The 15,910-nt window shown below is 35.0% G+C and overlaps 1 protein-coding gene across 1 annotated transcript in view; it reads right to left on the bottom strand.

Moving 5' to 3' along the window:
• The window catches only part of LOC139963448 (uncharacterized), a 74,891-nt gene that overhangs the window by 15,459 nt on the left and 43,522 nt on the right, over positions 1-15,910 (bottom strand). The window contains exons 5-6 of the mRNA XM_071964215.1: positions 5,782-5,905; positions 1,790-1,905 (exon numbers count right to left, since the gene is read on the bottom strand). Of these exons, the coding sequence (XP_071820316.1) occupies positions 1,790-1,905; positions 5,782-5,905 (240 nt within the window). The remainder of the gene's footprint in view (positions 1-1,789; positions 1,906-5,781; positions 5,906-15,910) is intronic.

Genomic DNA, 15,910 nt, shown 5'->3' with positions numbered 1-15,910 from the left:
AGAATCCGTAACCTTAGAGAATTTATACCGACGCTTAAATGGTTTAACGTTTATGATTATGCAATTCAATGCGAGTGATTAGACGAACAGAATGCGAATAATCTATGAAAAGTTAGACAGTCATGTGTATGCATCTCATCTTCAGTCCAGTTTACTCCCAGAATCGTTGGGTTACCATGGATTCAGTTAAAATCACAAACTTTTGAGCGGTTGTCCTGTATTGATCTAAACTTATCTCGCATTTCAAAACCATCCAAAACTTGCCTTAAATACATGAGTTTGTGACAGAGGTTTTCGCATGTTGGGCAGACATTTCTTGGGATAAAACAGTCAGTGTCTTGATAACAATTCAAGTGGCAACTACAGTTAATGTTCGTGCATATTTATCAACCAGTTGTCAAGCTAGCTTCAACTTGCCTGTTGCTCAAATACGCATGAAACTGACGTTGCTACTTTTATTTTAATATGCTGCCATGGAGATGCCATGTATAAATTTGGAGCGATTCATCATCCAATCATTGTTTGCCCCGATTACTTCATTTGGTGAGATTCTTCTCATTAATTACACAGAATTTTGGATCATAAAACTTGAAGACTTTGTACTTGAATCAAAGTTCATTGGAGTGTACATAAAAACAATACTCCCAAGCAACAAAAGTGGAGGTGGTAGGGTGGGGGGTAAGTACCAAATTTGTAAGAATCTAATGACATTATTGATTAATCTCTTAATCAGCTCGCTCCACAATGCCAAAAAAGAAGACGAATGCTAAGAAAAAGTCATATTTAGATCAATAAATAAAAAACTTGGTATCTGTGGTAAAATTTCTGCAACGATGAAACCCCAAATGTTACTTCATGTTTCGTGGTCACTCTGGATTGGTTTCACTCTTTTATGTTGACGAGGCCCCAACAATTTGTGAGGATAAGCCAGCATATTTCAACCAAAGATAACAGGTTGAATTATCAGGTTGAAAAAGTAGGCTCACATCTGTTTCTTCATGACTCCTCGTCCAAGAACAGCACGAACAAGACCCTCAGGCAAGATAAAACTATTAAACATATGAAAATCAGTCTGAATCTAAGCTTTGCTTATCTTTTTTGAATGTCAGTGAGAAACTCCGCTAGCGACATGGCAGTTGGCTCATTTGTTTATCGCATAGAAAAGAGCTCAGATGTGTGGTACGGGTAAGCATGAGCAATGTCAGGACAAAGTTCTTAGAGCCATCTGTGTATGATGTATGTGGGTTACATGTTAATGTGTGGACAGTGTAATGCGACTGTATGGCCAGATAATAGGTAATAATCTATCCAGGATCCTAATCGCAAAATGCTAGGCAAAATAGTCGATACGCTAGGGAGTCACACGTCATACTAGTCTGCACAGCGAACACTTGAGGCATAATTTCAAAAATGTCAATGTATTCATCAGCCAATAACCAATCAGAGAGCAGCACTGCTCAGGAAAACAATTTTCCACTTTAGCCTGCATAATAGTTTCTAATATTGAGCCATGAAATTGAGAGAGGTATATGTGTGTGATGCAAAGTCATGAAGAAGGAAAAGCAAACCGTATCCTATACTTCAAGCTGTTTCTTGCCCGGCATCAGTTCATCTGGAGCCTTCAAAACTGCCACACAAAACTTTGATTACTAAATTTATTCCTGGATAATAGAAGACTGCATCTGGAACTACGGCAACAGAACACCTGATCAGCTATACCTTTGTGGCAGTCAAACAAATGAATAATTAATTTTCATAGTTTCTATGCAACCCTACATTAATGTCTTACTTGTAATATTCGGCAGCAGCACCAAAGTCCCCCAGAAACACATGAGAGTTGCCTAGGTTACTGTAGGCTCTTCTTTCTGCTGGTTTGTCCCCAAATTCTTTGGCAATGGAAAGTCTCTGTGATGAATGATCATGTAAAATGTAAAAGTAATGAGAAAGGGAGGGTGGTAAGCATAGGGTTTGTTTTACCTAAAATGATGTAGGTGGAAATAGGGTTAATGACAAAATTAGAAAATGAAACTCAAAATTATGCCACTCAGAAGGGAAATAAAAGGTTTTTATAAAAGTGAGTGAAGCCAGGGTGTACATTAAGTATCATATAAACAGGGTTCGTACACTTTTTTCACAACAAAATTCAAGCACTTTTCAAGCACCAAATTTATGTTTTCAAGCACATGCTTATCATTAACAATAGACATTCTGTGAGACAGAGGCATAAAACATATCTCATGCAATGTGTACGCTGGGTATATAAAGACATGATCAGTGTTGGATTTTCAGGTATTTGAGAAGGTTGTCCGTGGGACTACCAGTTTCAAAGATTTTCAAAGATTTTGGTAGTCCTGCAAAAAACTTGGTAGTCCTTCCAAATTTTCCACCAAAATTGTTCACAGCATGCATGTGTTTACGTGATATATCCGAATTGTAACGACGCTACATGTGCGCCGCATTCAAACAGTATTGTTTATGATATACAATATAAATCCTACCAACTAGAATGATAAATAATTTATCGTTCAGGTAGGTAGGATTTAGATTTTTTACTACTGTACAGCTCACATGCGTACGTCCAGCAATGCATTTTCACTCGGCCTATAGACTGTCCGTGTCTGATCGACTGTTGTTACAACCAGGGTAGAAATTAAGATTTGGCTTTGGGGGCAATTTTGGAAAATGAAAAGTTAAAAACGACCCTCTTAATGAATTTACGAGGGGTTTTTTTTGTTAAGGTTTAGGGGTGCTCTTTTCTAAAATTCAATATGCTGTTTAAGGAAATGGTTGTAAGTATTTAATAGGATAAAGTAAGCACAATTACCCTCTTCCTAGTGCTGCGACCTTAAAGCAAATTCATTAAAATTTTAATCGCAAAAATTTGCGATCGTTTAGCAAATAACGTCAAGACACTAAATATATAACGAAAAACCAACAACCCATCAACTGAAATAGAAAACATGTAGAAACAGAAAACAACGTATGTGGATGAAATCACCACCAAATACGAAACCATTACTGCTGAAAAGTAATCGAAGTTAAAACATTCAATCTATCGCCACAGCAACAGTGTACGTAAAATACAACATTCCCTCTTTAAGACATAGCACATACCATCCAAACAAATGCCGATTTTCAGTAAATTGAAATTGTAAACAAAGCTGCGCATTTTTTTTTTTGCAAACCGATAGTTGTCTACATTGACTTAGTGTGGCTGTTAGGCTAACATGTGGTCGAAGGTTGCAGTATTTCACGGATACTTTAGTTCTAGCTAACTGCGTCACAATTTCAGCAAATAAAGAGATGCTTAGGCTAGATTTTCCCGTTGACTATGTGTGGTGTTCGGCTACCATGCGCGCGACGATAGCAGCAAGGAAAGTGTGTAAACAAAGCTACGCAAAGTTTATTTGGGGGGCAAACCAAACCGATGGTTAGGCTACATTTCCCATTGACTTAGTGTGATTGTTAGGCTAAAATGTGGTCGAAGATTGAAGTTTTTCATGGATATTTTTATTCTTTATTTGCGACACAACTGAGCGAATAAACAGATGGCTAGGTTAGATTTCCATGTTGACTCAGTGTGAAGTTAGGCTACCATGTGGTGGAAGATTTGTGGGGATTTTTGGTTATTGTCGCTGGTACTGAAATTGCTTAGTGGAGGCCGTTATTTGCCAGTGACTGTGCGAGAAGTTTGCGGTGATTGTGCGCGACCCTCCCTCGTAATTTTTTTGACAACTAAGACATTCTTTTAAGTTTTTTGTTTGTCACAATTTGACTATTCCACGGTAATTATTGTGTAACAATTACATACAAAATATGTTTTGCATTAAGCATGTTAAATTTCAAGCACTTTTCAATGACATTTTCCAAAAATATAAGAAATCAAGTACTTTCAAGGCCTTGAAAACTGACCAATCAAATTCAAGCATTTTCAAGGTTTTCAAGCACCCGTACGAACCCTGTATAAATCATTATCAGGGCAAGTTGAATGGTCATCCGGTCGTCCAAATTTCTGGATGTCCTCTGAGGGATGACTAGTTTTTTTACATCAAACTAAGATTGCATTGTAACTAATTACCCTTACATAGGTAAATGATATATTGATATTCACCCACAAAGTTGTTGTTCTATTCACCACTCATACTGTACACATCTCTCCTACAGTGCACATATTGGTAATTGTTATTTTGCTACATTTTCTCAGACAACTAAATTTGCTGGAATGACTAACAAAAAAGTATGGCCTGGTTGGTCGAGTGACAGATTGGGACAAAAATCCTCGAAAATGCTACAGAATATGTAATGATATATTAATGTCATTTTTCTATTTTGCACACTGAACTTACAGAATAGCATTTACACACAGAGCAGCATTTACTTTCAATTTTTTTTCCTGCTATTAAAGCAGTTGGAGTTTTACAAATCTCAGTTGTAGCTTAAGTACAAAATTTACTCCACTTCAACCCCCTCCCCCCTCCTCCCACTGTAAGTAAACAAGAGAATGGGACAAATAAATTTTGCTCTTTGCACTAATTCTCATAAAATGTCTAATTTGCATTACGCTAGGTAAATCCATAGCCTTTGTGATTCATCAAATCTAAGCACCAGTAGTAGCCCTATCTACGATCTCCTCCCACCTAGCCTCATTAGGCAAATGACAAGTAAATCCCTTTTTATTTCTATACTGCATGCAACGATAACTCCTGACTATAACTTGCGTACAGGAGGGAGGTATTGCTTAATTGCAGTTATTCAACTCAATTCAAACAAATAAATTATGAGGGAGCACACATATCTATCAAATCTGTATTAATAAATGTTTCTAAGGACTTCTTAAAATGTTACAAACCATAGCCATCACATTTGAACCACAGGAGGTACTGTACTACCAGAAACCACCGGATAAAGCACACTCGTTAATATATTAAAAAATTCACTGGGCAAAACGTGAGCCCCCAAAATCACATGGCTTAGTTTATGTAAAGATTTGCAAGGTATGACAATTAAAATGAGGAGAAGTCAGAGCAGAATTATCAGGAAAGAGATCTCCAAAAGTTTAACCACAGATTAAAATGTAAAAGCTATCCCATAAAGTATAAAAAAAATAATACATTCAAAACAAAGCTTAATTTATAAGTTAATCCTCCCAGTGTAAGACTGATATCATCAGAGGTTGACAACTCAATCTTGTTTGTATAAATTCTAAAGTTTCTTGAGACACTGAAGCTCTTTAATTTTTGTTGGTGCAAAATATGGTTATATTTGAATTATTATTTGAAAGACTTCTCTTCTTTTTGAAATAGGGTTTCTAGATAGGAGCAACTACCACACATTCATGATGTCATTCACACTTTAACATTCAAAATCATGTTATTTTCTTGAACTTTTTGTAGTGTGTGTTTCTAAGGTTACCACAATGCTATCATTCCTTTTTTTTAAATAATTTCTATATTTTTTGATAATTCTTATATTTTAGATTATTCTTATATTTTTGATAATTCTTTTGTTTCCATTTTTTATCGATTTTGAAGTTGTCTCCACTTTACAGCTTTAATTGTTTTGTATCTGTACATTTAATTGTTTTTGTATTGCTATGTTTTACTTTTTATGTATAACGTTTAATGTAAAAAGCAGGGCCTTATTGGAACCCAGCCTTTGCTGAATAAGCAACCCTGGAAAAAAATGCGAATAAAAAAAAAATAAAAAAAATCTACAGTTGTTCCAACACATAAACACTGTTATACACAGAACAGAAATTAGTGTTAAATAATCTAAACTCACCTCTTCATGGTACTTGATGGCTAGATCAAAATTACCTAGCAGGTAGTGTGTGTTTCCAAGGTTACCGCAAGCTCTGCCCTGAGCAGCCCTATCTTTCACTTCTCTGACAATCTCTAAGTTAGTTCTGTAATGAAAACAAAATTTACAAAATTTAGTAATTTACACACAAAAAACATTAGTATGTAACAAAAATCAAATCACAGAAAATATTCATCAAAAGTTTGAACAAAATGTGACTAGAATAATTATTGTGAGAGGGGCATCCGTTGTGTGGAGAAAAGGTAAAGTGAAGCGAATTGCACCTTTAATTATTCAATAATTGAAGAGATTGAATTAAATTCAATAAATAATTCAATACATAATTCAATAAATAATTCAAAAGAAATAAATATTATTTATTGTTATAGGACTTATTTATAATTATATATTATTATTATAATTTATAGGGCTTTAACCCTAGCAACACCAATCAGGAAGTTTAGATCATTAATTATTAAAAGCAGAAGATTCATATGAAATAAATACTTCTCACCCGCCACAGAGACTAAGAAGTTGACAGGTAAAATTGTAATAACATATGATGTATTAGGTTTAATATGTAAAGCAATAATCATAATAGGGTACACACGACGACGATTGGAAAGTATAGGTAGACACACAAGATATATAGTTCTGTCTAGGTGATCATTTGAGATGGTAGGGGAAGAATTACAAGTTGTACCAGCATGTCCACCGACACAAACACAATCCATATGTTAACACACAAGCAAAGTACACTATAGGCCTAGTACAAAACAATAACACACTAACACTGTACAGTGGACTGCAGAATAATATCATGTACCTCAATACGTATGGATTCTAGTGTTAAGGCTTTGAATAAGAAAAAACAACCAGGAATCTGCTGGAAACTATTTAAATATTCAACTGACATATTTCACCTATTTTGTGAAACCACTGTATTTGTATTAGTAAATTGAAACATACATTGTACATATTGTACATGTGTACAGTCATACGGATCAGTATCCAGAGCTCTGTAGCTATAACCACTATTAAAAATGAACGGCAAAAATAAAATAAAATATGTATCAATTATCAAATAAATCATAGCTCTGATTCGATTATTGTCTGCAATTAATGTCCGTACAGCAGTACGTGTGGGTTCAGACATAGAAGTAATATGCTCGTATGTTCCAGACGTAGTGGAAAGTTTCTCGTTCGCACACCCTCCTAAACAATCGAACATCAATGACGCAGCAATTCGCCTTGGAGATAACAAGTTTTCTCCTTAACGTCACCTAATTAAAGATGCACCTAATTAAAGATACAAACGCTTAAAAGGATAGCGCTGGAGGAATTTTATTTTGGACTCATGAAAAGAGGAACATAATCTCAAAGCATCCTGGTGAATTTGGCTTTCGATTCCTATGAATCATTTTCGAGATAAACAACATTTTGAAGTGGACATACTTTTCCATTAAAAGTGAACTTGAAGCAAACAGGTGCTTTGTCATAAAATACATAAACGTCTTTCTTTTGAATATTTAGAGCCAAATTTCTCGAAACTTCAAAACTGATTTGCATTTATAACATATTTATACACTGTGAGTCCTTGGAATATTGATAACAGTACTTACATTCTCTAAACAAAGTTGGCACCTTAGTCAGTCCAGGGGTCAAAGCAATTAAGTGAAATTTAATAGATGCAAAGAAGGAACTCAATGCAAATTTTAACCAGGTTGTATTGTATTCTACTTTCATAATAGTCAAAAACAAATTGCCTCCTGGACAATCCTTTCAATATCTCCAAATAAGTTTGCATGCAACTAGTCCTCAATGAAACTGACCTGCAGTCCTTGAACAAATTTCTCCATATTTGTTTTCTTGGAATTTTGAAGCAATAACTTAATCAGTGATCATTAAGAGAGAAAGAAGATGCTGATCGGGGATCTGACTGATAGCATGGAATTTCATACAAAACAATAATCATTTGCTTTGTGAATATTGTTGCAAGACGAACAAATGGACGCATAACGCTCCTTGAATATTTTCCAATGTAGAAACGGTAGTCCCATTATTTTCAGTCCTACTGTAGCTTCCCAGATTGTCCCTCAAATTTCATGGCATCTCTCCCTCATGTGCCCCCACATGCCCTAACATTAATAATTGACACCTAGGTAATGAAATTAGGGCTTCACATTTAATGTAGCATTTTGTAGGCATTACAGTATGGATTTTATTTCTTTGATATAACAGTATGCGTCGTTTGTCTCACGTGGACAAAACTGCCATTCAAAGTCATATCTGTCTTGACATTTGGTCATTTTACAGAGCAGTTTGCTATGCAGTACTAATTGAATTATTAACCCCTGCAAATATCTTTACAATGCTTGCTTTGGTACTTAATTTACTTCACAGAGTAACATTGGTGCAGTTCATGTACATACATTGTGTAGCTACAGTACAGTAGCTACATGATATGTAGAAAGAACAATGACTACTTTGAAACATACACTGTAACAGATATTTTTACTCCTCCCCCCTCCTTCTTTTCAAGTAAATCTGCCTCCCCCTCCCCCTGATGGTATCAGAAACTGACAGAAATGAAGAAGACCATTCAAATGCAACAATTACTGGATATAAACAATGAAACTGGAGATTAAGTAGCAGCTGTTTTATCTAACTTTATATCTAACTCTAAAATGACATTTAGCTCAAAACAATTGATCAAAAGATTACATTTTGACAGATAAAAGGGAGTGGATATGGCAAAGGGCTGGTTTAAAAACTAATAAATATATAGTTCAACTACTCGTGTTGAGTGCTTTTGCAGTCTCATGGAAGAATCAAATACTGATTTTCTGTCAATTTTCAATTCAAATTTATAACAAAACTGTTTTTTCTCTGAGCACTCAACAAAAAGATTGTCTTGAATTGAGAAAATCAATATCAGGAATTAATCTATCCAGTATCATGTCACAAAATGCTATACAAATTTGTCAAGTTGCTATATATATACAAGAGGAAAGATGTATCGCAGTCTCCTACACAGGAACTATAGTATTCAATGAGAGACCAACTTCAGAGCCTTCATAAATGCTAGAAAAAATGGTCAAGTTGCTATACAAGAGTGAAGATGTTATAGCAGTTTTCCACACAGGATCTATAGTATTCAATCAGAGCAAAGATTCAGAGACTGAAAATGCTATAAAAAATTTGAACACTAAATTATTCCCTGAATATGCATAATATATCAAATCCAAAGTCATGGATTTTTACTCAAAATAGCATCATAATGGATCAAACTTTAAGAAACACTCTCTGTATATTTTTACACCAAACAAAATTTATTTGGCAAATAATTAACAAATCAAATAACCAAACTACTTGCTCTCCTGTTTTCTACATATGAGGCAAAGAACCTCACAGACTGTCCTAAATAAATCAAATCAATAAGTATAAACTTTGAAAAGCAGTTTTTTATGTTTGGTTGCAAATATTACTCAACTTTAATATTGAGTATATTGCTCAAAAATAGGATAAAAAATGAATCAAACTTAAGAAACACTCATTACATTTTCACATCAAGTGACGGTAAATCAGCGAATAATTAACAAATCCATTTAAACCTCAACATTTTGTCACCCTGGCACTGGAGAGTTTTCGTACCTTCTTCATTCAACTTTACCTCGGTGAAAAGAAAACTCGAACAATTAAGTCAAGGTGATGATTTTAGTAAATGAAAATCATTGAATAATAGCAGAACAGATGGACAATACCCAATATATATATGTAGAACTTACAATTCAGATATAATGCTATACTTCCATTTTTGTCATGATCTAATGAGAGCAATATTAAAGATGCCTGTGGATTTGGTACTAAATTTCACTATGGCCCTGTAAGATGCATGCCCATCTCTGATCTCTTTGTTAGTATCTTGGTTCGCAAGGCTACGTCGTGGGGTATAAGCTTGCAGCTTATGGCTATAGCATCAATAATGCCAAAAAGAGTTCCTTAAAGTTGTTAAAACTTTCTTTTAACCATGTTTCATCGTTTAAGAGGCAAAAAATCAGGTGCAGGGAAGGATAAATAAGTACTATTATATTCTGAAGTACAATAGCTGAGTGGGGAAGGGGGGGGGGGGGAGGGGGGAAGAGGAGCATAAATTATTTGTCTCCCAATTCCTCCTCTAGAAAGCATATTCACTGATAATTTTGGGAAACAGATTGAACTGCACCTTTCATTTATGACCCCATTAAGACCCACACTGTACATCAAAACTGTCAAGTATCACTACTATTAAGGTCACTCTAATTAAGGACTTCCCAGTACATCCCAAACGAGGAGGAGGCGATCTTTCCAATGTCGTCACCGATGTCATTACCGCTACTCTACTGTCAACTCTAGTAATCTCTTGTTCCATAAAACTTTACCCTCTTATCATTAACCACAACCATTCCGAACACGAAATTAAACAGGAGGACTAATCTGAGAAAGGAATACTGTATTCATGACAGCTTATTTTAGTTTGCTTTATTATCTTAGGAAGGAACATTAGAGGCTGGAAGAGGGTCTGAATAAAAGGGAAAAACATTAGCCATCTGTTTCTTTTATCAGAGCTATTCAAGGGATGGGAGTAGAATACTGTAACATTGCTAATGATCAAGGCAATGGTAGTCGAGGGTAAAAAACAAGCGATCTATTTTCACTATCTCATAAAAGTGTTACAGAGAGAGAGAGGCGTTCCTTCAAATGAAAGGAGAAAGAGCCTTATTCAATTATGTAGACTGAAATAATTTTTGTAAAACAAAAGTTCACTAAGTTATTAGCTTGCACCTCATCTCAAGTTATTCTTCAAATCTTAAGCAATTACAGTCATTGTTAATAACAAAATCACAGTGTTTTGTGCATTATTTATGGTTGTCTACATCATAACACAAATGTCTGCATCAATTATCCCCATGGATGTGCCCTGACTTCTGAATTGTCCTTCATATATAGACATTTACTGCAGTGCACTGGTCTACGTGTATAACCTCTGCTCTTTTAGACCCTGCTCTCGGTTCAAAAACTCAGAGAGAGAACTTTAAAAACATTAAGCTATTCTAAGCTCACGCTAATCGTGGGAGTAATACAGATGATCTTTTAGTGAAGAACAGCGCAAATCTTCTTAGAAGCAATTTTTGTCACATAGACGTTCAATGGATTACTGCACGCCAGTGATAGCTGCAAAGTTAATCTTATTTGAACTTATCTTACTACGATAAACTTTACAATGTTGGCAAACATGTACAATTGATACTCATATACTGTAATATTGTTAAAAGTAAGGAATGGATCTAGCCATCTGAGAGGTACAGCAGGTACATTAGCAAGGACATGAAGTATATACATACATAGTTGTGATATCGTAGTTACAAAATAAAACTAGATACTTCACATAGGTAGGAACAGGGATATGGACTGTGTGATCAAGTAATGTTGAGTTACAAATTTGAACCAAAATGAAATAATGTAACTGATAATGTAAGTTTAGTTTATACAAAATGAAACTGAAGCTGCTTCACAAATATAAGTTAATAAGAAATGGACTATGTATTGTTTTAATTTGGTTCTACAATATGCAACGAGCTACTTCACAAATATAGCAACAGGAAAATGGACAACATATGAGCTACGATAATTTTAATTGTTATAACATGTAACTAGTTGTTTCACAGATATATATAATGATATTTATATCATTATAAGAAATATATATATATATATAAATAATATGTTCAGGGATATGGACTATGAACTGAAACTTAACTATGTAACTTATATTATCAAATGTAACTAGCTGTTTCATTGATATATTATATACCAATGCTCAGGACTATGTAACTTAACTAACTTACTTCTAAGTTATCAAATATAACTAGTTGTTTCTCTCTATGGCAACAGTTTTGTAATATAGCAGAGCTGATAATTGTCAGAAATCAAAACCATCAACTAGCTTGTTTTTATAAGGAGTCCACCAAGGACATTTTATTTATACTTAAGCACATTATCACTATTTTTTTCTTAAATTATTCATCAACCCTCTACATAGTTTCCAAATTTAAATTAATTATTACTAATGCAGAGCCTCTAGTATTCAATGCTTAATGTTTATGTACAGTACTCAAAATTCGTAGCAACCCTGCGCAGGATTATTTTTGACTACACACATTGCATAATTTACACATGTTTCATTTCAGGTATATACTGGAAGTTACTAATGCATCGCCAGTGAATTTTCCTATCATTCCCATTGGGCCATTGTTAATGTCGATGTATTTCATTCGATTGAGAATGCCTCTACGTAAGACATTATAATGGAACACAGCTAGAACAGATCTGTGACCTACATCAACTAACAGAATAATAAAAGGCAAACATATGTATGGTACGAATAGGAATGCATGCACTCTGTGCTGATAAAACAGAATTAAAATAAAATAAATTTTTTGCTTGGATTGACTTTCAAATATCTAGGACAAGACTTTAATGTAATTAGGCCTACTATCCACCAGACTCCAGTGCAACACAATGCCAGTACTTTTGCTTTAGAAAGAGATAAAAGGGGAGTCAGTAGTCACTATACAAGTAACTACAAAAACAATAGAAAAATACAACAGGAATAAAGATGGAGAGAAAATCTCCGCTCTGGCGGAATAATAGAAGGCAAACCTACGTATGGTAGGATTTAGGAATGTATGCACTCTGTGCTGATGAATAGAATGAAGATACATTTTTGCTTGCAATGGCCTCTTTGAATATCTAGGACAAGACTTTAATGTAATTAGGTCCATTATGAACTGGGCTTAAAATGCCACACAATGCCAGTAGTTTTGCTTTACAAAGAGATAAAAAGTGAGTCGGTAGTCACTATTCATAAACAATGGCAAAAACAATAGGAATGAAGATAAAGAGAAAATCTCAATTCAAAACAGATTTGAGTAAAACCAGAGCAGAGGGAGGAATTACAAAACTCTGATTTCACAGATGAGGGAAATTTATGGTAAGAATCCTTGTGAGAGTTAAGACATTGTTTGTTGTGTGTCTTAGTTCTGTTTGTATGCTCTAATTTAGTCGCCATTAATTGATGATAGGGCTAGGCCTCATAAACATTACGTGAAGCATAAATAGTTTATGTGTACTGTACTGTACATCTGATTTAAACTTGAACAGAAAATCCAAAAAAAACAGCAAATAATGGTAAGAAAATATATTTTTAAGTCTCAGTACGTGTTTGCCAAATTTAAACTTCGGCCTTTCCAGCTTACTGCACTTAAAATCTCAGTGAAAATGACACTGTTCTATACAATTTCCATATCAATATCCATTATTTTTATTGAGTTATCTATCATTAAACATTTTGAGCTGAATAAAATTTGCAAGATTTATTAACGAGTCCCTAGATTCTACAAACTTCAATCAAAGTTTGCAAGCCCCGCCCAACAGATCATGTTTACGACCGTGTAGGCCTAGGACTACTTGCACTTTCGTGACTAGCCTGTGTTAGGTAGATTCTCTTGAATAGTATATTTCTGTTGGTCTTACAGATGTAGCTTGCGAAATTGTGTCATTTTCTTGAAGTGCAATGAATCAACAGGTGTTTTCGGACATTTCCTCTATGGAATTGGGTATAAAAAGTGGACGATACGAGTATATATATGCCTAGTGTATTATTGAACATGCTGATATGGACAGTCGCACTTATTTTCGGTAAATCGTTCGCGCCATAAGGGCAACAGAAAATTAATTTCTTTCTTTCCATTGCTACAGCTTTTCTCCATTGAACCCACCTGGCGAGAGTGTATTTAGAATAAAAAACATTAAATCTGCTTTGGAAGGTTCTTTTCCGAAATTCATCAGCAAACACGAATTGAGACTTTAACACAGTATATTTGCTTGAATTAAAACAGAGGTTATGTTGAGAGGAGATCCAAATGCTGTGGTTTAATATCACCTTAATTTGCTACTCAGATAGATGGTACAGGTTCATAATTATACCTATTTTTGGTCTTATTTTGGCAATGGAACAAAAGACAAATAACTAAATGGATCATTTTACAATATAATAAAACAATAAATATAACTGTACATAGGATATATACAGCAACCTCAAACCATGTAGACAAGGTAGTAGATAGGAGTGTGTGCAGTATGTACATAGGAGACATGGCAAGAGAGGCATGAAGTAAATACTCCATATCCTGAACTCCAAAAGCTCCCATTGAGAATATGACACACCAGCGTATTCAGGTGGATGGAAAGATCCTAGCCGAGAAAGCGATGTACGGATTCACCAGAATGGAAATAATGATGGAAAAACGTTGATACAAATCTAGACAGAGATTTTGCGTAGTTTTCCTTCAGAATGGTCGATTGGGAAGGAGTAAGTTGGCGGTGTCCAAAGAGGGTGCAGTGTTAGGGTGCAGAGAAGGTGCAGTGTTAAAACGTTCCAATGTGTACTAATAGGTAGATTGAAAAATGCAGATGTGAAGTAGGAGACAGGTATACTGTAAAGAGAGGAGCGAAGTAAATCGCTCGATTTTTAAGGAAGAGGGCCATGACCTACATGTACCTGTAAGATGGTAATTGGGGGTGCAGTGCAAGAATGTTATCGATTGACAGCTGGTAAGAGAGGAACCAAATAAATAACATAATTTGTGTTCTAATGTTCAGCTTGCACCCTTCATACCATTGATAAGGATTTTGGTTTGTACATATAGTACATGTACGCTATTTAAACAGAGCCCACGATATCTTCTCAGCGAACGTCTTAACATTGCATTACAGTTACAACCGAGAGTAACCTATGGAACGAGCAAAGTTAACCGCACTTTTTTGATAAATTATATGAAATTAAAAAGTTTCCCATCTTCCCATCGGAACTGTTTTTCAGAGTAATAAAGAAAGCCCCCATCAGAAGTGGTAGCTCAAGGTTCCTTGTATAAATTCGACCTGACAGCTAAACAGAGAACATACCATCACAGGCCACCCATCGTTGCTTTTAATTAAAAACTAAATACTAACTTTGCCGTGAACCTCTCGGACAAAACGGCAGATTTGCAATTCAAATCATTTGCAAATCGCAAAGGCATGTCCACTGTCTGTATACAGCCGCATAGCAGAGGGTGTCTTGATTTTGAATATTTAATACCTCGAAGGTTTGTTCTGGGCAGAATTCAGACAGAAAACTTGTTGATTTTGTCACCAATGTGGTGCTGCCATAGCAACCGTTGATGGGCACAAAAGAGGACAAAAGAGATAGCCAACAGACTGTATGAGAATGCGATGATTTCTCCATCAAAATCAAAACAATATTTTTAACGACTGGAGGATGTGGTATGTGTTTGCTATATATTGACCACGTCTCCGTAACTTGATAGACATTGATTGAACTCTAATTTCTGAGGGTAACCTTCAGGCTTTTTTTTGTTGTTGTCAGGGTAAACTAACTTCCTTCTTGTCAACAATTTCAATTTTTTTCCATAAAATTTCAGACATTTATGACGTACCCATTCGGTTCCGGCTATTGACTATTTCGTCAGAATGACTGTCTTGAACTAATTCGAGGCGAAAAATAACATGAATTCAATGTTTTTATAGGAGTAACAAAGATCTTAACAAACTGAATAGGGAAACTTGACAATTAAGTTCATGAGTAAATGGCTAGTGAGTGGAAAATGGAATGAGAAAAGGAGTATAAGCTTTAATCTTTATCATCAGTTGCTACTGTAGGTTTAAGTTGCAAAAATGTAGATAAACCAGAAAGCCTAAAGGCTTTGTTATTCCTTGCCATTTAATTTGCTCAAAATTCCATTGAACTATCTGACTAATGAAGAGCAAGTGAGCTAAATTTTTCCAAGACTTACTATGTGAGAACCAGAAAAGATCAGAAATTTACAGCTCTTGTTGGGCATCAACCAATTAATTCACTGGTAAGGATTTTACCATATAGAATTTTTAATCCAAAATGTTTCAATATCCAGAAAAAACAGTCTTCCTATATGAAATATAGACACATAGATGTTCTTTGTATGAGAGTTAAGTCATCTACATACTGTATCACAGAGAATACAGGAAGTCC

The sequence above is a fragment of the Apostichopus japonicus genome, chromosome 22 (assembly GCF_037975245.1).
Source record: "Apostichopus japonicus isolate 1M-3 chromosome 22, ASM3797524v1, whole genome shotgun sequence".
Classification (NCBI taxonomy): Eukaryota; Metazoa; Echinodermata; class Holothuroidea; order Aspidochirotida; family Stichopodidae; genus Apostichopus; species Apostichopus japonicus.
Note: the sequence above shows the minus strand (reverse complement) of the source record. Positions and strands in the feature narration are given on the sequence as shown.